The following is a 22,825-nucleotide window of genomic DNA, read 5'->3' on the forward strand; positions in this document are numbered from 1 at the left end:
ATACTTATATAACTAAATATATATGAGATATGAGAAATATTTTACTCTTCTCCAAAAAGTAGTTGGAAACTTGTTCTCTCAGCGATACATTTAATTTTCTATCTTTTATTTTTAATCTGTACTGTATAAAGCTATGCTAAAAAAAACAAACAAACATAAATTTTAGAAATACCACAGTCGTTTCTTTTTTTTAAATTTTTTTTATTGTAATTATTTGAAGTAGGCTCACCCTTTGGGTGCAGAAGCCTTAACCTCCCCGAAGCTGTTACATCACTAACAAATGAACCATTCAAAATTCTATGATTTAGTCTACTGTAGGGAAAATATAAAACTGTTCATTGTAAAAATGTAATTAATCCTTTCATCTTTAAGAAAATACATTTCTGGCCTCCTATTTTTGACTGTAAAACTTCAAATAATATATGAAAGTGATGTTAGCAGCTGTAGCTAATGGCTGTCTCCTGTCCAGTCTATTAATGAATCAATTCTAATAAAAGAGGATTTTTCCTCAAAACAAAAAAAATCTCAAAATGCTCTACTCAGCATTGCATCTTGAATTCTCTCCCAGTGAACAAAACTTGTTTAGAATGAATTTTTAAAATATCCAGCCAACTTTCACTAAACCATTAAGTGAAACTGGGATGGGACAAATATCATTTGTTGGCAGTGTGAGGAAACATTTATACAATTGCATCGAAATATTTATGCATTTAAATATGTTTTAGTGATGTGCAGCAAGTCTGTAAAAATTACATACAAAAGCTAGAAAGGTGTTTTCTTGGCCATTTCCTGTACACACAGCTCACTTGTTTCCAAATTAATAAATTAGGAAGAAAAAATACATTTTAACATTACAAGAGGTCATTATAAATGTACAATATTAAGATGTTTAAAGGAGCAATAAATGGCATTTTCCTGCTTCCTGGTGATCACAGACTATGTACTGAGTCCTGTCCTGAACCATTTCTTACACTTCAACATGTTTGTTTTAAATGCTAAATGAAAATGCTGTGTTGCACAGTTAATTGTAGGCATCTTATTATTTATATTCAGTAATGTTAAATAAAACTGAGGCACACTATTCACACACATTCACTCCTCTCACACACACACACACACACACACACACACACACCCACACACACACACACACACACACACACCATTTGCATTGTCAAGTCCCTGGTTTAGCAGTTGCTGTTTTAACATTTCAAGTGAGCTCAAAAGAGGTGTGTAGTGTTCCTCCTTCTGCATCAAGTCTTCTCCCTCAGCACCATCACATCACGTCAGCACGTTTGTCCCTCACTTTGTTCCGTAGTTTTGTCCGGGCTTTAAACGCAGCTGAATTAAAAAGGTGCTACAGGGAAAAAAAAATCAATGTAAATATACATAAAATAAGCCTATATAGAAAATGTTTTATCTTTAATCTAGGATCCAAAATAAAATTTAATTTTGGCACTGTTATAATCGGACATTGTTTCGAGGCAAAAAGTAAAAGGTTACCTTTTCTGTGCGGGAGATCCGGGTGGCCTTGACTGAAGGGTCCAGAATAAGCGGCGCTCCAAGTCCAAAAACATCCCTCAGTAGTGGGTTAACCTTCACACACACACACACACACACACACACACACACACACACACACACACACACACACACACATTCAAGGGTTAAAAATGTTAAAATATTAATCATTGTAACTGTATATATTACAGGTCAGCTTTATTATTTTACAGGTCAGACTTCAAATATTGGCATCCTTCTGACCTGCAGGTGGTGGCTCACTCCAGACTCCAGCACCTCTTTAAAGGCATCATAAATCCGGCGACGCATCCAACCGTCAAGGTAGAGGACTTCGACTCCAAAACGGATCTTCTCCTCAGAGAAATCCTCGGACTGATTGGAAGGAAAATATGGAATGTAGCAAGAAACTCGTTTCAAACTAAAATGCTTTGGAAAATTCACAGATCAACAAAGAACTGCTCTAACCTATACAGTACTATATCTAAATAATATCAATTAAATATGTGAAGAAATCAGCATCTCAACAGAAGTCCAGACGTGAGTAACTAGCCTGATGGCTTGAATTGTGAAGTAAAGCTATTTATCATATACAGGAAAAATCTAAAATCAAATCAAGCAATGAAAATTTAGTACTCGAGCCTTAATCTTGAATTATTGTGCAGGCTTTCTGATTCACAGTGATTAGATTTAGTCAATTAATTCACGAAGGCTGGGATGTCATTCATCCGTTGAGTGCAGGCAAATTATTAGAAATCAGCTCTTCATTTCTGTCTATGGCTCAGTATATCCTAAATTTGTTTTTTGACTGGGATGACATCTTTGGATCTCTAACTCGTGTGTTATATAGCAAAATCTTTTTACATACATTCCCTCTAAAAACAGCCACAAGCAAGTCAGCAGGTCTTTAAGGTCTCGTCTTACCTCGATGTAATGCAGGACCTCGCGGAAGATGGAGCGCTGCTTGCGTCTGTCATTTTTGGCCCGATGTTTATTTCCGTCTGTTGCTAAGCGCTTCAGACTCTCGCACAGCACGTCACAATCCTCGTACTCAAACTCCTAAACATAGGAATCGTAACAAATTATAAAACCTGCAAATACACGATTACTTTACGTTTTTAAGAACTCATGAATCATACATTCACAATAACAAACACCTGCTTGTGTTTACATGCTCGTTAGGGGGAAATAGAACTCTCTCTCACCTCGTCAACTTCTCGTGCCAGTTCATACAGCAGAGCCATGGTTTCTCCTACAGCGATCCTGAAATTAACCTCACTGCTCTCCAAACAGGCCTGTAGCCGAGACAAGTGACTGAGAAAACAGAGAAAGGAAGTGGTTAATTTTATTTTCTTTTTGCAAAAACAAAAACAATCAAAATAAAGACTCCGATGGAGAGATTTAACAAAAGATAAATAAACTATTTTTTATTACGCTTTATAGTTTACTTTTTTTTTGCCTAGAAGGTATCAAAATCCCAAGTGGTCTGTAGCCCCGATTATTGTCTTATTTTCATCAGTCACTACATGTCCACTGTACATCTAATATCACTCATTTACTTAATACGCTTTTTCCTCTTTACTTACTTTATTATTTTCTCAATCATATTTAAAATTATGTTAATAGCATAAAAACTGGTATTTTATAAATATATTAATAAACGTGAATCCACTGTGGTGGTGTTTTTTTATTTTGCTAGCTTGGGGTTTTTCAATTTAGCGGTAATGTATTGTGTGTTAGCGGCCGGAGCAGCCCCTTTAAGAAGTTAGCGGATGGAGGTAAGACATGTGACCAAGGCATCCTGACATGCATCAAGAGTGAGTCATAGACAGATGTGGCGGAGAGAATCAGGTAATTTTCAGAAAAGAAAAAAAAAAAACATTGTTCAGAACCAGATAAATAAAACAGAAATAATTTAGGCTATGTATTCTTTCTGTGCGTCCCGGTACCAATTGACCAATTGGGGACCACTGCTCCAGAGTGACAAACTGGGAACATTACCTTTCATACTTATATGATAGTCTTAACAAAAACACTAGCAATGAATGTTTACGCTAAAAACAAGCCATATGCAGTAGCTGCTCTTTAAAAAAGAAATGCAGGCATACTGCTTTTAACTTGTTTGTCATTTAGTTTTGAAGATGAAGCTGCATATGACAGTTGTCAATTACCGCTTTCTGGCAAGCGTTCATAAAATAAAATGTGTAAAAATAAATTTTTGAATAATAAAAAATAAACATGTAGGTGTGTGTTAAGGACTTACTGGCTGACCATGTTGTTGATATGGGAAGCAGGACACAGAGTGCCAAGCAGAGCCCAGGCCTGAAGTGCAGCACTGTGAAGAGCTGGAGTTCCAGCTTTAACAGTTGGTAAGCTACCATCACCCAGCGGATACGCTCCCACAAACACGCTCTCCAAATGCCCCATACACTTCACCAAATCCTGAGGAATAAGAAGTAAAAAGTAACCAATTGCTCTGCAGGTTATATAATTCATTATCTGTCTATAATTGTGTGAAGATCGTGACATTTACCTCAGCGTTGTCTGATGCAGACACATAGCAGCTCATGCCCAATGCTCGGGCACACTAATAGGAAAAAAGAGAAAGAAAATAATAAATCAGGATATGTCTTAAAAAAATCCTTTAAGTCACTTAAAATCCAATAATGTGTTAAATTATTTTTTAACTGGAAAGATAGTAATATGGTACATATAGTTGAAGTGCATGGTTTATAACATTGTACAATTAATCAGGGATCAGACTTTTAAAACCCAATGCCAATCTAGTTTCCAGAGATACAGGACATTTTGGGAAAAAGCTGTGCCAGCCTGTGCAACTGGAAACTGTGTGAACTACACTATATTTATTATTAGAAGGAGCCCACTGTTACTGTTTGGATTGTTATAATGCTAGATAAATGTGCTCCAAACAGCATGTGTTAAACTATACACTCAAACAGAACAACAGCTTGGATTCTGCAAAAAAAAGAATTAAACATAGAATGTGCAATAATTTCGAAACATATTACATTCACAGTTTTTTGCCATCAAAAATACATAAGTATATAACAGATTTGTCCACTTAAAAATTACTTAAAAAAGGGAAAATGTTTTCTGCCAGGTTAAACTCACACTCTGACGAGCTGATAGGCTGGCACAGCTGTCAGTCAGGATGGAGCTAAGGAGAGGGCGGAACATCTTAAAGGCTTCCTCGCCTTCGAACCCACCTCCCAGCTGAATACAGAGGAGAGCAGACAATGTGGCTGCTGCAGCCTGCTCCTCTCCGCCACCTACAGACCCACAGAAAAAAAGAAAGAGAAACCCATAGAAAAGACAGAGAAAGAAAGAACAAAAGAGTGAAAGAGAAAAAGAGAAGTGGGGGGGTGTCTTTACAATGCATTCTTTACAAACTTAATTACCACTCTCCTTTAAATCTAACATGGTCCTAGTGCCCACCTTTCTTCAGGCTGCGCTCCAGACAGTCGCCGATGGTGAGGCGTCTCTCCAGCAGGAAGTCATACAGCACTCTGGAGGAAAAGGCTAATCGCAAACTCTCCAGCGCTGCTAGTCGGGTCTTCACGCTGAAAGAGAGTGGAATTTGCACCAGAGTATAAGTGGGTCAAGTATGAGAGAGGGTTTCTGTGTTTAAAAGCTGTTACAAAAAAATCTGGGTATAAATGCAGAGATGATGATAACACCATATCTGTTAAATTTTCATGTGTTTTATAAAGAAGTTTAAAGCAAAAAACCCTGAATATTAATAAATTATTTTTTATAAATAATACATGTTGTAAAAAGTAATGTAGTTTCTTGGACTTCACAGAAATCCAGTAATATGTCACAAAATCTATTTATTTATCTAATATAATATAAATACAAAACATCACACTATCAATATCACCAAATTCAATATACAGTACAAAGAGATAGCCAGGCTATGTCCTAAATGACACACCTTCACTCCACTGTGTAAGGCAGATATACACAATATTTTAACACATCATCTAGGTCACTTGTAATTTTATGTTATTCACCCCCTTGAGGAAAAAATATTGATTTTAACGGCAAGTCAACCCAATAAACCATGTTTGGCAATGCTGAATTTAGTCTAATATCAATCTACTTTATGCATCAACATTACATTTGTATGGACAAAAGCAGGATCAAAATAAAAGATAATAAAGTTTCAGAACACACACTTGTTTCCTTTTTTGAAAACCCAGTTCCGTTTTGAAAGTGCTTTCCATATATGAGCTTCTGCTTGTGAATTACTCCCTTTGTAAGACTTTATGTTTATAAAAAACATGCATCACCTCTTGTCCATCAGGTTGTCAATACACTGCTTGAGCTTGTCTTCGGTTTCCTCCTGAGCAGTTTGTTCATCCACTACTTCACCTGTTCAGCACAACACTAGGTTAATCCAGGATCTGTGGGTCTCACTATTTTACTGTAATATTGTGTGTGTATCATGGTAATATGACATAATTGTCTGCCAAAAAGCCATTTATTTTTAAATTAGAATGAATTTGACACGTATTAACAACTCCATATGTACACAAATCCAACCAGTTTATATCAGCATATTGCCCAGCCTTTGTGAATGATAGTAATTATTCATGTTTATGTGCTTGTGTGTTTATGTGCATATTCATGTTCAGGTACCTGGGGTCAACAGTGCAAAGTAATGGAGTGTGTGTTAGAGAAGTGAAAAGAAGAGTGCAGGCAGGGTGGAGTGGGTGGAGAAGAGTGATAGCAGGAGTGATTTGTGATAGAAAAGTCTGCAAGAGTGAAAGGTAAAGTTTATAGGACTGTGGTGAGACCTGTGATGTACAGTTTAGAGACAGTGTCATTGAGTAAAAGACAGGAGGTGGAGCTGGAGGTAGCAGAGCTGAAGATGTTGAGATTTTCGTTGGAAGTGACGAAGATGGACAGGATTAGAAATTATCTTATTAGAGGAAACGCACGTGTAGGACATTTTGGGAACAAGGTGAGGATTAAATGGTTTGGACATGTGCAGAGGAGGGACATGGGGTATATTGGTAGGAGAATGCTGAGGATGGAGCTGCCAGGAAGGAGGAAAAGAGGAAGACCAAGAAGGAGGTTTATGGATGTGGTGAACGAAGACATGCAGGTAGTCGGTTTTAAAGAGGCAGATGTGGAGCACAGAGTAGTATGGAGACGGATGATCTGCTGTGGCGACCCCTAATGGGAGCAGCCGAAAGAAGAAGATTCATATTTATGTGCTTCAACACTTGTGTCTGTTTTTAAAATCTCAGCTCATCGTCAACTTCTCTGGGATGAATCAGAAATGTTGGAGGCAAGAAATGTGTGTGCGCACGCACCTGTTCCTTCATCCAGCACTGAGGCACTCTCACTGGCACTGCTGTAATGACTGAGCACATCAGATGCCAACTCGTCATCACTGGCACCGGACCCTCCTTTTCCTCCATTCTTTCCTGAATGAGAGAAGAAGAAACCTAAAAATGACTAAAAGAACTTCCAAGAGGAGGTGAGGTTAAATTGGGTAAAGGAATAAATGTGAAAAAAAAAATGAACAAGAGATAACATGAGATGACAGACGATCACATTGTGTGGCAAACAGAGGATGGATTGTGACCACATGCACAGCGCTGCACACACATACCTAAGCGTGTACAATCACATGCACTGCAGTTAATCAGCTCGACCTACTGCTTTTTGAACTGTATTTTTTAAAAAATACAATGCTACAACCATAACCGTCAGTGATTTACAAAAAACAAACAAACAAAAAAAACCCTCAAGGCTCTTTTTCATCACATATAGAGTCAAATCTGTACATAAAATCCAGCAAAAGTTTCCTTAATTTTTTACCTCTGCAGTATCTGTATGACTGAACTCGTTTCCAATTTGTAAATGCATTTTTTTTTTATGTGCCTGAAAAACCCTGATTTGCAGCTAAATAATCGGACACTTAAATAACTATATAGCAGTATACATGTTCGCTGAAAAAATGCTCCAACCACACCTGCATTTGCAGAAAGCACTAACATCATAAATAATGAAGAATCGTGTAAATCAAATTCACGTGTAGATCTCTATCAGATCATTATATAATAGGCACCTTCAACCTTAAGAGGCAACGAGAAGCTCTGACCTCAGTCTTCTTATAAGCAATAAGATTATGATTTTTATATGAAGCAAAGATTTCTTTTCTAGCTTACGATTACCTCATCTGCATAAAATCGAGTGCTTAAAGTGAATTGGGTTGTGTTTTTGCAAATGCAATGTAAATAAGGGCGTGTGTTTGAGCTCTTCATTAATTCATCTAATTTATTCATTAATCACCTCTGATTTCTACAGTTTCCTGAGTTGGATTCTTTTATAAGACTCTGTGTGCATATTACGCTTGCGAATTTAATAAATAAGGGTCTACGTTTATATTTACATTGTTGTAAATCATTTATTTTAGGTCGAGCCCTGTTGTGAACCAGCTGACCCCTTGCACAACAGCCAGTCTATCTGCATTTTTCTCTCTCTCTCTCTCTCTCTCTCTCTCTCTCTCTCTCTCTCTCTCTCTCTCACACATACACACATACACAATGAGCCCTCATTTTTAATCCTGTAAACAGAAAAACCTGAACAAGCAGAAGCATTCACACAACATCTCAGTCTCACAATACATCCACTCCATTCATTCATCACTACCTCATCAACACACCGTCACAACCCTTTCTCTTACTGGAACACTACACCAGCTTTTAGAACAACTGCACTGTACTAGATTGCAAGGTCGAGTGATTTGATAAGAACGATATCAATACTGCAATAAATTGCACTGAAATAAAATTAAAAGTCAATTCGATTAAAAAGTGAAAAGTGGTTTGATAGTAAACCTGAATTTTCTGATACATTTGGAATAGGTGAGATTTACAGTCATGACACACTGCCTTACATATAAGTTTTGTTCATTTTGACAACTAAAAGTAAACAACAACAGTGGAGGACGGGTCCGAACTGAGGTGTCCCTCACACACAGGTTTGTATGTCGGCGTTTAGAATGTTAGGAATTTACAGCCACCTATCTCAAGTAGATTCACAAATACACAGACCAGCTGTTTGAGTCTTTTTTAAATGCTGTGTCATTGAAACAAACACTGACCTGTAAATGGATGTAAGGAAATCATGTTTTGAGATCTAAAGAGTTTATTTGTTCTGCATTGAATTAATCTCTCATGCCACATACAACTAATATGGTGGACGACCAAAAGACATGAGGCTGTCATTAAACCGAGGAACAACACTGGCTATGGATTTGGCATAAATATTAGCCAGTGCTTGCACTAAATTCAGTATGTTCACGTGAAAGTACAAACACAGCTTTCTCTCCAACCCTCAGCAGAAACCAATACGAGGCAAAGTGCAGGTTCCTGAAGGAGGCTCCACAAACTAAACTGCCAGTTTATCGTTCTGCTCCGTATTGTGATTAAACAAAAGGAAACAAATACTGTGTTGTTGATTAATGTTATCAATTACAGGCAACAAAATAAAAAAAAAATCTGCTTTGTTTGGAAAGTTTGGGTCTTACGATGAAGATACGACAAAATTGTACAAATATTTAAAATTACACGCAGCAGGCAGCAGCGTACGATGCTGGGATGAGCGTATCTCTCACTCTGTGAGATGCACTACTCACGCTAGTGGTCGATGGAGTAAAGTTGTCTCTTTGTTTTTAATTCTAATTGTATTTTATCCATGAATTGTGATTTGTCTGTCTGAGACCTCCAGTTACAACACCTTCTGACCAATCATATTTGAGTATTCAGTAGTACTGACAGGATTAGATAGCACTCGGTGACTAACTGCCAGATAAACAGAAAGCAGCTGTGAACCCTAAAACACATCAACGTTTACAATGTGAATATGAAAGCTCCAGTGAGGTTAGAGCGATGCAAATGAGATGGCACGGACAAATATGCAGAAGTGACACAATGGCACAGGCCATGCGCAGAGTTTCTCTCATCTAGCGCATTTGATTCAGTCATATAAGCTCTTCTTGAAACTTTTAGGACTTCTTCCTAATGACATCTGGCAACAAATTTAAAAACAAAAACACGCTAAAAATAAGATATAACAAGAATCTCTTCAACAAGAATTTCTTCCTTTTTTTCCCCATGAAAATATATCAGATTCCTTGCTATAGGACTAATAGGTTAATATTCGAGCCTGGATAAAGGAAATTAGATGTACAATGGGTGACTAAAAAGTGTTAAAGCACATTAACGTTTGCTATTCATGATGACCTAACAGAGAGGAATGAATGAAATGCGTGGGCACATTCGTGATTACGGCGAAACGTCGGAGGTTACAAACGGACGCTACCTGGACGTGACAGTGGAGTCTTAGCTGAAAGCTGCAACAGAAGTACTTCCTGTCGAAGCGAACCTATTTCAAGGCAATGAAAGGAAGGAAACATTCATATGACAAAGGTATAGGATTAAAGGTCTAAATTAATCCAGAAACTCCTCTTTGCAAGCTTTGATGAATATGGGTGTACGCCCATGAACTAAACACTGAAGAATTTATTTTGCGTTATATGCTGTCTTGAGGATCCACCACAGTACTCACCCAGTAAGTAATCACCCAGAATAACCCAGTACGGTGATGGATCCTCAGTGTGGCTTTACAGAGGGAACCGTAATAACAATTTAACCGGAGCAGACTGAAAGTGATATATCTGAGTGGATGTGAAACTTATTCCATTTTAAGATAAGTATGTCCATTCATTTTCTGAAACGTATTCATTCATTATCCAACTCCTTCGATACTTCTGTCAAATAACTGTTTCTAGTGTAACAGTTCCCCTTTAAACTGCAATGCAGATATGTTCAATCTAGACACAGATATTCTACAGAGATGTAGACAAATTATTAAGACTGGAGATACCATTAATTAATATTTAATTCGAATGTTGTTTATTACGATACAACAGTATAGTTATTACTTAACAGCACCACCACCACCAGTATAAATATCATAAAATAATATATTTAGCATGATTATTGTTAAAGGCAAACAAAAGAAAATATTCATTTTAATGACTGAAATTAAACAGATGCCACAATTATACTTTTGAACAAGAAAATATTCGTTTGATTGACTAATAATAAAAAAATATTTTAATTAACGAATCACGTAAACACTTGTATTTCTGATCATAAAAAATTATAAATCACAATAATACTTTAACTACTACTACTGTTTATTATAATAATTCACAATCTAAAACACTTCTATTATTTTATTTATTAATAAAAAAAATCACAATATAAACACTACTACTATAAATAATGATAATTATTATAATCATCACAAAAATGATAAAAGAAATGACAATAAAATAACCACTACTACTACAATTAACAACTATTACTACTAATAATAGTAGATCACATGGATGACAGCTAACTCTTTAAACCCATCTGTAACCTCTGTAATTAGCAAGTTGTTTTGACAAGACATTAAATCAATAATTAATAGTTTTAATGAACGAATAAGACCCCCCCTGTGCTTCACGCCTGTAGAGTCTGTAGATGTAACAGTTGATCAGAAGAACTCACCCTTACTTGACGTGGCCCCACGTTTCCCTTTTCTGCTCCGTGGCATGCTGTCAGTTGATCCAACACAAGCTAATGCTGCTTTAGCCGCTCAACACACACACACACACTAACACACACACTAACACACTCTCAGCTTTACGGGAATCGGACAAAGCGGGAGTGAGATTAAATAATAATAAAAAACAGTTCCAGGTGACTGTTAATCAGTTGTAGCAAATCATCGAATATTCTCACTTTTACAACAAAATTCACAACCAGTTATATTTCGTTTCACAACTTCGTCGTGACTTCTTCGTCACCCACGTTTTCACACCACTGATCCAAGTGTGTGTGTGTCAGTTTGTGTAACATTCCCCGGCACACAAAACTCCCTATTTAATCTCTTCTTCAGAGTGTATTATCTTTGCTTGTCTCCCGGTAACCGGTATCTTATGCCAGGCTGAGATGGTGAATATTTCCCGAAATGTTTTGGACGGAGTTCTGTGCACGCTGCCGCTGCAATTTCCACCATCTTTCCTCCCCGGTAACGGCCTATAGAACCGGCGCGCGCCGCCTCCTCACAATAAACCGCGTGGTGCGTTATGGGTAATGTAGTCTTCACGCAGCGCCTTGAGCGTGCTAAGCGTAAGAGCGTGAAGCCCGCAAGACAATACATCTCCCAGAATGCTGTGCGACTATCAGCTGTTTAGAACTGTTTGGGTCATGACGTCGCCAAGTATTTTGAAAGGAAAACTCCATTTGGAGTATAACAAGTGTCGGATATGCAAATACAGCTTTATCCACCTAAATACTGTATTCCAGCTCAACATATATTTTCCTCAACATAAAACTATCAATAAATAAAATACTTTACATATAAAGTATGTATATATAATGTCACACCAGTCCAAAGGTTTCCAGTCACTTTATTATATTGTAACTGCTAGAAGGTCTAATGATACTATAAGACAGTTTAAATGGAAATTAACAATAATCTGAAGTATTTCTTATATTTAAACACCATTAAAACTCACTGCTCATGCACCTGATTTCTCCTACAAGACGGGTTATATATTTTCATTAAACATGCTTCTACCAGTCAGAGACAGAGAGCACGCCCCCTACAGGCTATAAAGAATGTTATGTATGTAAAAACACTCCCTGCTTAGCAGGATTAGGTGGGAGAACAGGTTTAAAAGTAAAAAAAAAAATAATGTGCACAAACTGGGTTGTGGTGGAACTAGAGTCTGTCTTGGAAACACTGATCATAAGGTGTGGACACAATATTCACACAATACACCACAGTGAGGACACAAGAGCATTGGAATTCAGCATGTTATATCTAGCAAGTTTTTAGATGGTGGAAGAAAACCAGAGAACCCTGAGAAAACCCACACATATAGCAACATTAGCCTGGATCAAACCAGGGGATTAATATTTAAACATTGCAATTATTGTAGTAAATCTTTTTTGGTAAAGGCTCAAATTCTGTCAATGTACACTATAAAAAAGTTTACCACAAAGCTGGAGGCACTCAATTGTATAGGAGTTATTTGGATGCGTTTTTTGCGCTCACTTGAACTTGGAAACCCAAACCTGTTCAAGCATGGCAATGCCCCTGTGCACAAAGCGGCCTGCTATAAAGCTCTGATCTCAACCCTACTAAACACCTTTGGGACGAATTTAAATACTGACTGCACCCCAGTACAGTATAGTGCTATTTGTGTCATATTCTACAAATCGACCAACACTGTAGTGAGCACTTGCCTGATGGCTTCATTATAGTGTGGTACACTTTTTTTCTTATTGTCAAGCTTTGACATTTTAATTCATTATGTAGTTCTTCATGCTGTACTCCTTTTGTTCTTTCTACATAAGTTTATGTGCAATGGATAAAAACTACATGACCTGACAATCCATTTGTTATGCCAGAGACACTCAGCTTACTTTATCCAATTCGAAACATTGCCTTTAGGTCCCTGCAACCTACAAAAAAAGATTACCAAAAAGAAAAAAAACCCTACAACCAACTGTACCTTGTCTTGACAAGTAACAAACTGAATAAATCATTTTCTCTTATGATCTAAATTGAAATATCTAGTTTTCTGTATTACCTTCATGTACCACAATCCACTGTTTATTGTTTACAACCTTAATAAAGTGTACCCTTCCATTGATTCATCCAATCCTCCTACATAGTTCTTATTACTTGAGGTAATTAAAGCCACAAGTGCCTCTTACTCTGCATATTAACATTGTCTTCTTACACTCCATCCTCCCCTCTTCCAGACAGTCTGCTTTCTCATGCTCAAAGTATTACAGGTCAAGTTAAGGACTGCTGAAAGGCAACTTTTATTCTCAAGCTGCAGCTCTAAACACAGCTACGATATCAATATAATATCCATGTGCAACACCCACCTCCATCTCCACCCCCCATGCTTCAGGCTACCAGAGTCTTTGCCTTCTTTTTTTTTAATTGCAAATTGATTTAGCATAGAATTATTTTGCCACACTTTTCCCCACACACCACCATATTTCAGATTGTCTGCCACCTGAAATTATAAACACTCATCTGAATCTGAAAATCATCTGAATCTTTGGTTTCTACCAAAAAACTCTTTCTTGCACTTATAGAATAACCTGCTTGAATCCAAAACAATGTGTCTGGCATCACAGCAGCCAATAAAGTCTAAATCTTGTCTGACAACCTACGATTTGCTTTAAGGTTTTAACATGACAAATTAACATTTTCGCATTAGCAGTAGAGTGTTGACTCTAGCAGTTATCTGTATATTAACAAAAAAAATAAAAAATAAATAAATATTGAGGGGGAAAAAAACCATGCAGCATGTAAACACTGTCAATTTATTAATGATATTAATTTACATTTTTTTTTAAACATACTTTTGTTTTAAATGTAAGTTATATTCTTAGATCTTTCAGATTTACATTTTATAAACTATGAATTTTTAATACATTTAAGAGTACAAATGTATTTTAAAAAGTACAAAGATTTTTAATTCAAATTTTGGCCTCCTTGTTTGGTTTCACAGTTTATAATAGCAAAGAATTCAAAGAAAATAATAAAAGGCTTAAACGTTTAAAAAAAAAAAAAAAAAAAAAGCACACAACAAGCAAAAACTAAGTTTGAAGTAAAAACTTGCAAAGACACAAGATGTTTATAATGATCATCAATAATTACCACTACTTGCTGCAGGAATGTATTTCAATAGACACTGTATTCCTATTCTTGCTAGTGACTTTAGTAGCCAACATGTTCAGTATTTTCAGCAAAAAAATATTAGTTGGAGGTTATAAAAAGGCTGGAGGTTGATCTTTGATCTTGAAAAACCCATTTTTCTTAAGTACAGTATTAAAGTGACCATGTTTGCTTTGGAATGTAAATGTAAAGTACTCCAAACCTTCCATATTCATACAATTCATCAATACTGTATTGTAGTAAAAAAAAAAAAAATATATATATATATATATATATATATATATATATATTTAATAATAATAATAATTATATATATATATATATATATATATATATATATATATATATATATATATATATATATATATATATATATATAAAAATAAACTAAATTAGTAAATTAATTTCACTCTGAAATCTAACTGCAGTCAAACTAAGTGCTATAAATGGTCTGAAGCATTTTCCTGATAGACCTTTTTTTTTATTTGAAAAACAATTTGTTGAGTTCACGGACTTTACTTTACTGTCCAGTATAATATCTTGTAGGTACAAATGGCATCTTGCTGATTACTGCTGGTATTATCTTTTTCCTCACTTCTACCTGAACAGGAGTTCCTAATTTACTGAAGCTCGTCTCCACATAGCCCATGGCAACATTTTGCTTCAGGCAGGGAGAAGGACATCCACTGGTGACCTCACCTTAAAAAAAAAATAAAATAAAAAATGATAAGCTATATTATTGAAAATATGAATGGAAAAGTTATTGAGGAAAATAAAATCATAACTCCCCAAACTTAGCTTGACTAAGTGAATGTGTCTAACTTAATACATTATGCTTATATCTAGCTATGTATAGCCAGAAACTGACATATTATTTAGTCTTTAACTTTTAATTAAAAGCCTCTAAATAGCAACTTTAATAAATCAAAATAATAGATGTTGTAGTTATACAAATGTATCTGAATAAACTGCTACCCTATTTAATGGGTGTCTATGTGTTCACATTACCTATAACTTTGCCATCAGGGCTGAGAATGGGGGTATGCTGTCGCATTGGTGGGCCACTAGACATAAGTCCCACTCTTTTCCTCTGAGTTTTCGCTTTGATCTGAGGAACGATGACATCAGCTCCAGGGAAACCCCTCGCTTGCCGACGGCGCTTACCTACAGCCACACGCACAATGATAAATACTCTGGAACATACCAATTTAAACCAGAAATTCTCTCTGCTAACCAATGGATTCTTTATTGTTTTTCCTTTTCCTCAAGGGGGGGAAAATGGTATCTGCATGCACCCTTTTCTTCATGTTTGCATTCAAAACACACCTCAGCACTTGTACAAACCCAACTTAACCTCGACAACCCTATAGATACATTTACTAATGGAACACAAAATTTCACTTCAACCATAAAGTAGCCAGATTCATACTGTAGATACATACACACTCACATCATTCAGAAATACAGCAAGCAATATGAAGACGCACCTATAGTCCACACGAGACTGGCTTCCACGGGTGTTGTAGTCTCATCAATGTCGTTGCCGTAGAGACAGAGACCCGCTTCCAGTCTAAGGCTGTCTCTTGAACCAAGGCCAGCCAGTTTCACCTCACTACTGTTCAACAGTTTCTCCAAAAACTCTACCACACGCCTACATGGAACTGATATCTGAAAGAGATTAAAATTGTGTATTTTTAAGAAGATAAATACAGTATATACCAATTTTGTACTGTAAATGTTATTTTACATATAATATAGCTGCATATACAATGTCCTATTCAGAAACTGGAACCTTCGAGCAGTGCTTTTAATTGGTATTTTTAACACACCTCGACCCCGTCCTCGCCAGTGTATCCACAGCGAGTGACCCTACAGCCTTGAATGCCAAACACTGGAGTCAAAACACTGCTCATAAAGGTCAGCTTATTGAGGTTGTCACACACACCCTCCTGCAGCACCCGTGCTGTCGATGGACCTACAGGTACACAGAAATATGACCAGAAATGAACCTAAATGTTTGTTAATGAGATTATCTGTACACAGTTTTCTGTATGATGCATATGCACAAATATTTCTACATATTGACCGCACAGTCTTACCCTGTATAGCGATCAAACTCTCTTCCAAATACTCTAAATCAACAACATGACCAGCAGCTTTAAACTCCTGCAGTTTGGCCTGCAAAACACGGCAGCAAAAATGAAATAAGTGTAAGAAATAAACTCACAACAGGTCCTTGAAGGGATGAACGGCTGGAGAACGGTTAGCATAAAATATGCATGGAAAAATGAGCTATAGACTCTGTACACACTTACACTTACAATGCGGATACACAAGGTTGCAACTGGGAAGTGTACAGAGTAACTGACAATTATATCAGTAAGTTTGTTTAAAAAACAAAACAACTTTTCACGTTTTTAGCGTTTTGCACGTCACTGTCTACAATGATACACAAAAACAACAGAACTTTATGCTGCGAATGTGCAATAGATGTATTACTCAACAACCAATACATCTTTTTTCACTTTTTTGTTTGCTTGGGACTAAAGTATGGGACTAAATATGCATTTTTATACATTTTATATACTTTATACCATTTAACTAAGTTTAAAAAGACAAGTAACCCTCAGGTAACAAACATTTAAACCGTATCCATCTAAAAGTTAATATTAGATCATGACTAGTGGAGATTTTACTCTCTCTGCCACTTACCTCCATATGAGCAGAGTCCTTGTCAGCACAGCCAGCATTGGACACCACATACAGATAACCCTGATCTGTCTTAGTCACTATCAGATCATCTATGATGCCCCCTTTATCGTTGGTAAAGAGAGAGAGGGTGCCCTAGAAACACAGAAACTACTGTTTGCCTTGTCACAAAACCTTTTAGGGTGCCAGCAAGTCCATTGTTTATTCATATAAACTCAACTGACAGGTCATGTTATGTTCTTACAGTGATTACTAGGTCTTTACATTTCCCCCTAAAACACCAGGAGACTGTGAAGGGTCTGCTTTGGAGAGCCCTTCAGTTCAGACTGTATATGCATGCACTACCTTAAAAATAAGGAATACATTTTGGGTAATCACCTGGTTGTCCTTCATCTCTGCAATGTCTCCAACAATCAAGGACTCTATGAACTTTACTCGATCTTTCCCATGGACTTTGGTCTGGAGGCAATAAGATAAAAGCAAGCTTATAAAATGCACTAAGGACAATTGGGATGAAAGTAATGGCAGTGACAGTTTGCACATCGATTAACACTTGCATGGCTGACACACACTTAGGCCAAGATCGGGTGTAACGGTACACAAAATTCACGGTTCGGCACGTACCTCGGTTTTTAAGTCATGGTTCAGTACAGTTGGAAATTCAAAACTTGCTTGTCGTTTTTTTTTTTTTAATTAACGCAGTTTATTATTATTGACATTTATGAACAACCGTTTAGATTTTTTTAAAAACAATTTTAAATAAAATGCCAGCTTGGTTAAATAATATATAAAATTATATTTTATGTAAATAAAAAGTGAAGCAAAACAAAATCTGAGTTTTTCAACCGACTACAAATCACATTTCAGCACACTACTAATCGTATTTCCGGTACGGAGAAAGTAGCCACAGTGACGATGCGTTAATTTTAGTTTCTGTTTTATACACCTGGTATTGTTGTGTATGTTTCAATATTTAATAATAAAAAACGGTGAAACTGCACTGAAGTCAGTAGCAGAGAAAGAAAGAAAGAAGAAAAAAAAAAAAAAGCGGGTTCCGCCACTTAATACGTTCCCGTGGGAACTCCGATTTTAACTATGTTCCGCACATAAAGAGAATATAATCCATGCCCTTGTAAATGCTAGTTTCTTATATTGCTATTGAAAATTTGTGAATGAACATGTAAAAATTTTTTTTTATAAATTTCCCTGTGTTAGGTGTTAGTGGGGACTCAATCTACACACCTGTAACATGTGGCTGACATCAAAGACGGAGCAGTGTTGGCGTGTGTGGAGGTGTGAGTTGATGTGACTCTCTGTGTACTGCACAGGCATGCTCCATCCTGCAAACTCCACCATTTTACCTCCATGAGCTTTATGGAATTCATAGAGAGGGGTTCGCTTCAGAGCCGCCTATACAGACAGAATCAAAGACAAGATTTATATAAATTCAATATATTACTAAATACATGAGAAACTAACTGAACTATGATAATATAAAGGGAACTTTATTTTCCCCTCAACCACTTTATTGACTGTCCATTTTATTGGCTGTTTATGGAACAATTAGTAATTTATTAATGTATTAACACACACACACACACACACACACACACACACACACACACACACACACACACACACACACACACACACACACACACAGGCAGTAATGCAGAATGTGCATTCTAAGAACTAAAAACTGACCTTTGAGCACTGAAACTGATTTATCAGCCCATGTAGACTTTTGAAACTCTACAGAGCATGCTGAATACAACATTAATCTACAAGATGAGCACAGAGACTTTCTAACCCCATTTATACAATACAAAACGAGTGACTGACACATGCACTTCCTTTGTGCAAATTAATCATGTTTTATTATCTGTGTCTTGTGTGCACTCGCTCATATAAATTCTACTTAAAGCTAGAGGAAGTAAAGTTTGTAGGAAGACTGTAATGCAAGCTATTCTCAGAAGAATATATCAAACTGTGCTGTGCTCCCATCCAGAGTGCAAATTCATCTCATAGAATGCAAGTGCCATGACAATTTATCCAAACTAGACCCAGAAAGGCGAATTATTTGACTTGATGCTTTGTTTTGGTCCATTTAACAACCCTGCTAAGCTCTGGAGCACTCTGGACAGGTAACACATATGACACTGCAGAACAGGGAGAAAACAGCGAGGGGTGAGGAAAAGATTTGTCAAATCAAATCACAAAGTTTCCAAAGATTGGGATCATTTCAAAATAAGTATAAAGTAAAACACTGTACAGTGCAGTTACTGTTTTTCAATGATTTTTTTTATATTTTTATTTATATATTTGAATTTGCATTTTGATGTAATGTGGCAATTAAATGCATTCAATGGGTTTTCACAGATATTCTTGTATGCATTTTCAAATGAAAAAATAAAAAATGTTTGTTAGTTAATTAGGTTAATTGTTCTATAAAGGAAACTAATTATTTGTTTATTTTAAGAAACCTGTATTATTTTCTCTTGTATATTTAGTATTGCTCTTTAAAATGTAAAAGTACTTTTTAAACCGATCACTTGATTAATCAATGGAATAATCTGTAAAATACTCGATCACTAAAATCATCAACAGCTGCGGCCCTATTCTGATTGAAAGATTATGAGTTCTATTCCCAGCACCATCGAGCTGCCACTTCTGGGGCCTTAAGCAAGGCCCTTAACACTCAACTGCTCAGCTGTATAAATGAGATAATGTTAAGTCATTCTAAAAAGGGGCGTCTGCCAAATCGAGAATGAGAAATCGAGAATGGTTTCCTGTTTGGGCATCATAATGTTCAACAAATTTCAATCCAAAGCAGATGACAACAGCTCTGAATGTGAATTACTAATTCCTGACCCTAACTAACAGTAGCTCAGGAACATGAGCACCATTTTTTTCATGACCGTAATCTTAATTTTTGAAAAAACAAACAAACAAACAAACAAACAAACAAACATACAAGTTATAGCTTTAAGAGACATTACATTTACAAGAATCTAAAACTGGTATTCATTCAATCACTAAATATTGATTTCTGGGAACACCTTCACGCCCTGCCATGTCCTTAGAAAACTATCTTTGCAATATCAAAGAGATCAGTTACCGTAATTTCCGGACTATTAAGCGCACCCATATATAAGCCGCACACACTGAATTTGACAAATTTTTTTATTTTTAACATAAATAAGCCGCACCTGTCTATAAGCCGCATATCTACACTGAAACGAATGAACTTTACACAAGCTTTAACGAAAGATAGTGTCTGTTACACGGTGTAACGGGTAAAATATGTTGCGCTTCCGTTAGGAGCATAGCGGTATTTTGGGAATAGCCTGCCACAGCATTTTTTCCGGTATTACTGCATGTGTGCAAGACCGAGGAATATGTCCTTATTATTTTCTGATGCTCATTTCTAAGTTTCTTTAACTTACCCGTAACGCTGTTGCCAAGAAAAATAAAAAAGCACGAGTTTCGAAACCTGTCTGTGCTCATATGATTTCTGTTGTAACTGGAGTTAGCGAGCTCTCCCTTCACCCAGACTCAAAGCGTTACAACGGCTTGTATCTAAACAGTAGCCTACCAAGAGAGTCATTGGTTACTGTCTTCCTCCTTCCGTGGAAGTTTTTTCTCCCAATGCCGTGCAGCTCAGAACACAGGTGAGGTGCGTTTTTTCGTTTCCGTTTAAAAATTTCATTGGTCTAATGTTATGGGGTTCAGTTTTTTGGCTTGACGTTTCTGAAACCAGGAAAAACCCAGGAAAAATTCATAAATTAGCCGCTTCGTTGTTTAAGCCGCAGGGTTCAAAACGTGGGAAAAAAGTATCGGCTTATAGTCCGAAAATTCAGTAGATGTAATGCTAACGTCCATGTTTTTAATTATAGAAAGTTTTTTATTTAAGTTTTAAGTCTTTAAGTTTAAAAAATGGAAAGTTCACATCTTGGGAACAAATCTGACAAACACCAAACTACAGAATCTGAATCAGACATCCAGCCATATCAACATACAGTTTATGAGAAAATATGTATTTTGAGACCAGTAATCTGTTATCGTTTCACACTGTACTGTTCTATTGTACATAAGGGAACAAATTACTGAAAAAAAAAAAACATTCATTGGTACATACCTTACTTGTTCATCAATGTTCCATGTCTATTTTTTTGTAGTGTTCAATACAAAATCGACAGTTATGAAATTTTAGAAACCATCTACACGATATAGAAGTACACTTATTATCTCTGATGCTGAAACAGGCTTTTGTTTAAAGTCAGGGCTGCAGGTCACAGCAGGTTTTTAAGTGCAGTGAGAAATCAGTCTGTGAATGAGACTGTAGGTTTGTGTGGGGAAGAGCAAGTGTTAAGATGAGGAATGTTTAGGTGCATTACTATTTATCTGCATCACTAGCTGTGTGTGTCTGTGTCTGTGTGTGTGTGTGTGTGTGTGTTTTAATATTTGGGGAATATAAAATGTTTAAATGAGGTTACGCGTAAGTGCATTACTAACTCTGTGTAGGTGTTTATATATTTTGAAATATAAGATTTTAGGATGAGGTTAAGTGCAATACTGTGTGTGTGTGTGTGTGTGTGTGTGTGTGTGTGTGTACGTTTTTTTATTTTGAGAAAGACCAAATGTTAAGATAAGGGTATATTTAGGTGCATTACTAATTATGTGCATTACTAGCTGTGTGTGTGTGTTTATATCTTTTGCAATATAAGATTTTAGGATGAGGTTAAGTGCAATACTGTGTGTGTATGTGTGTGTGTACGTTTTTTTATTTTGAGAAAGACCAAATGTTAAGATAAGGGTATATTTAGGTGCATTACTAATTATGTGCATTACTAGCTGTGTGTGTGTTTATATCTTTTGCAATATAAGATTTTAGGATGAGGTTAAGTGCAATACTGTGTGTGTGTGTGTACGTTTTTTTTTTTTTTTTTTTTTTTAAGACCAAATGGTAAGATGAGATAAGTTTGGATGCATTACTAATTATCTGCATTACTAACTCTGTCTGTGTGTGTGTGTGTGTGTGTGTGTGTGTGTGTGTGTGTGTGTGTGTGTGTGTGTGTGTGTGTCTCTGTCTGTCTGTCTGTTCATGAGCTCGCGCGCGGACTAAGACGCAGCTGCCGCGTTCCTCGCGCATGATCGGTCAGTGCACAGCAACCACACTGAAGAGCTTCACAAGAACAGAGCTGCTGCACACAAACCCGGATTCTCCATGGGAATTATGGGAAATGTCTAGTTTGCAGTCTTCAAGGCTCAAAAGTATCACCTGTTTTTTTTTTTTTTAAACCCGGATCTTGCATGAATAATTTCTCAGCCTGTACATGACCGCGGCTTCCTCACTCACTCCCCTGCACTGTTTCAGAAAACTTTTTTGGATTGCATGAACATCACACCCACTAACTCACCTCAGTGGTCCAGTGTCTCTCCTGTTGTTCCCTTCTCCCATTCAGTGCTGTCGTTTGAAGAAATCCACCCGAAACTCGGGCACGAGACAGAACCCGGCCGCTCACGAGCCCTCGAGTCAGCATCGCGTTTCCCTCTGAACTACAGCTCGGTGCTCCAGCGCGCGCTCCAGGGAACCACTTAACCTGCTACAATGCGAAAAAAACAAAAACATGGAGCTGGTTTATATTGCGGCGAATCCTGGGATGTGTAGTTTTCCTAACATAGTGAGAACTTCTATTCTCTGTCTTTACATTATAATTTCATGGCCCTCTTACGGTGTCGCACAACAATCCTCTCAATTCAGGACAAATAACGTTGAAATTAAACAGACACAAAATAA

General features: G+C 36.7%; 2 protein-coding genes across 4 annotated transcripts; both read right to left on the bottom strand.

The window, feature by feature from the left end:
- Nucleotides 1-160: 160 nt before the first annotated feature.
- On the bottom strand, nucleotides 161-11,676 carry ifrd2 (interferon-related developmental regulator 2). 2 transcript variants are annotated; one of them, XM_083555405.1, is made up of 13 exons: nucleotides 11,118-11,666; nucleotides 9,880-9,942; nucleotides 6,861-6,974; nucleotides 5,832-5,913; nucleotides 4,975-5,099; nucleotides 4,651-4,808; nucleotides 4,052-4,105; nucleotides 3,782-3,960; nucleotides 2,724-2,832; nucleotides 2,443-2,577; nucleotides 1,765-1,893; nucleotides 1,504-1,596; nucleotides 161-1,357 (listed from the first exon to the last, which is right to left on the bottom strand). In XM_083555405.1, the coding sequence occupies exons 1-13, from the start codon at nucleotides 11,161-11,163 to the stop codon at nucleotides 1,277-1,279; spliced, it is 1,368 nt and encodes a 455-aa protein (XP_083411531.1). In that variant the 5' UTR covers nucleotides 11,164-11,666; the 3' UTR covers nucleotides 161-1,276. The 2 variants fall into 2 exon arrangements, with proteins under 2 accessions (XP_083411531.1, XP_083411532.1); XM_083555406.1 differs by lacking the exon at nucleotides 9,880-9,942 and having other exon boundaries at nucleotides 11,118-11,676.
- A 3,028-nt stretch (nucleotides 11,677-14,704) lies between these two features.
- On the bottom strand, nucleotides 14,705-22,655 carry amt (aminomethyltransferase). Of its 2 annotated transcripts, none has more exons than XM_083554788.1 (9): nucleotides 22,446-22,655; nucleotides 18,286-18,435; nucleotides 17,404-17,484; nucleotides 17,029-17,160; nucleotides 16,416-16,494; nucleotides 16,146-16,291; nucleotides 15,804-15,984; nucleotides 15,325-15,480; nucleotides 14,705-15,015 (listed from the first exon to the last, which is right to left on the bottom strand). In XM_083554788.1, exons 1-9 carry the CDS (start codon nucleotides 22,566-22,568, stop codon nucleotides 14,837-14,839), a joined length of 1,227 nt encoding a protein of 408 aa, XP_083410914.1. In that variant the 5' UTR covers nucleotides 22,569-22,655; the 3' UTR covers nucleotides 14,705-14,836. The 2 variants fall into 2 exon arrangements, with proteins under 2 accessions (XP_083410914.1, XP_083410913.1); XM_083554787.1 differs by having other exon boundaries at nucleotides 18,268-18,435; nucleotides 22,446-22,654.
- Nucleotides 22,656-22,825: the final 170 nt, after the last annotated feature.

The sequence above is a fragment of the Silurus aristotelis genome (assembly GCF_946808225.1).
Source record: "Silurus aristotelis genome assembly, chromosome: 11".
NCBI classification, from domain to species: Eukaryota; Metazoa; Chordata; class Actinopteri; order Siluriformes; family Siluridae; genus Silurus; species Silurus aristotelis.

Bases quoted from the DNA above. Each gene is read 5' to 3' on its own strand.
- amt (XM_083554787.1), bottom strand. From the start codon at position 22,568: ATGCTGACTCGAGGGCTCGTGAGCGGCCGGGTTCTGTCTCGTGCCCGA. The intron at 16,292-16,415 runs GTAAGACTGTGC...GTGTACCTGTAG, and splicing joins GAGTTTGATCGCTATACAGG to GTCCATCGACAGCACGGGTG. The intron at 15,016-15,324 runs GTAATGTGAACA...TTTTTTTTTAAG, and splicing joins CCCTGATGGCAAAGTTATAG to GTGAGGTCACCAGTGGATGT.
- ifrd2 (XM_083555405.1), bottom strand. From the start codon at position 11,163: ATGCCACGGAGCAGAAAAGGGAAACGTGGGGCCACGTCAAGTAAGG. The intron at 6,975-9,879 runs GTAGCGTCCGTT...TCTCTCATTCAG, and splicing joins GACTCCACTGTCACGTCCAG to GAAAGAATGGAGGAAAAGGA. The intron at 2,833-3,781 runs GTAAGTCCTTAA...CTGTTTTCTCAG, and splicing joins ATCAACAACATGGTCAGCCA to TCACTTGTCTCGGCTACAGG.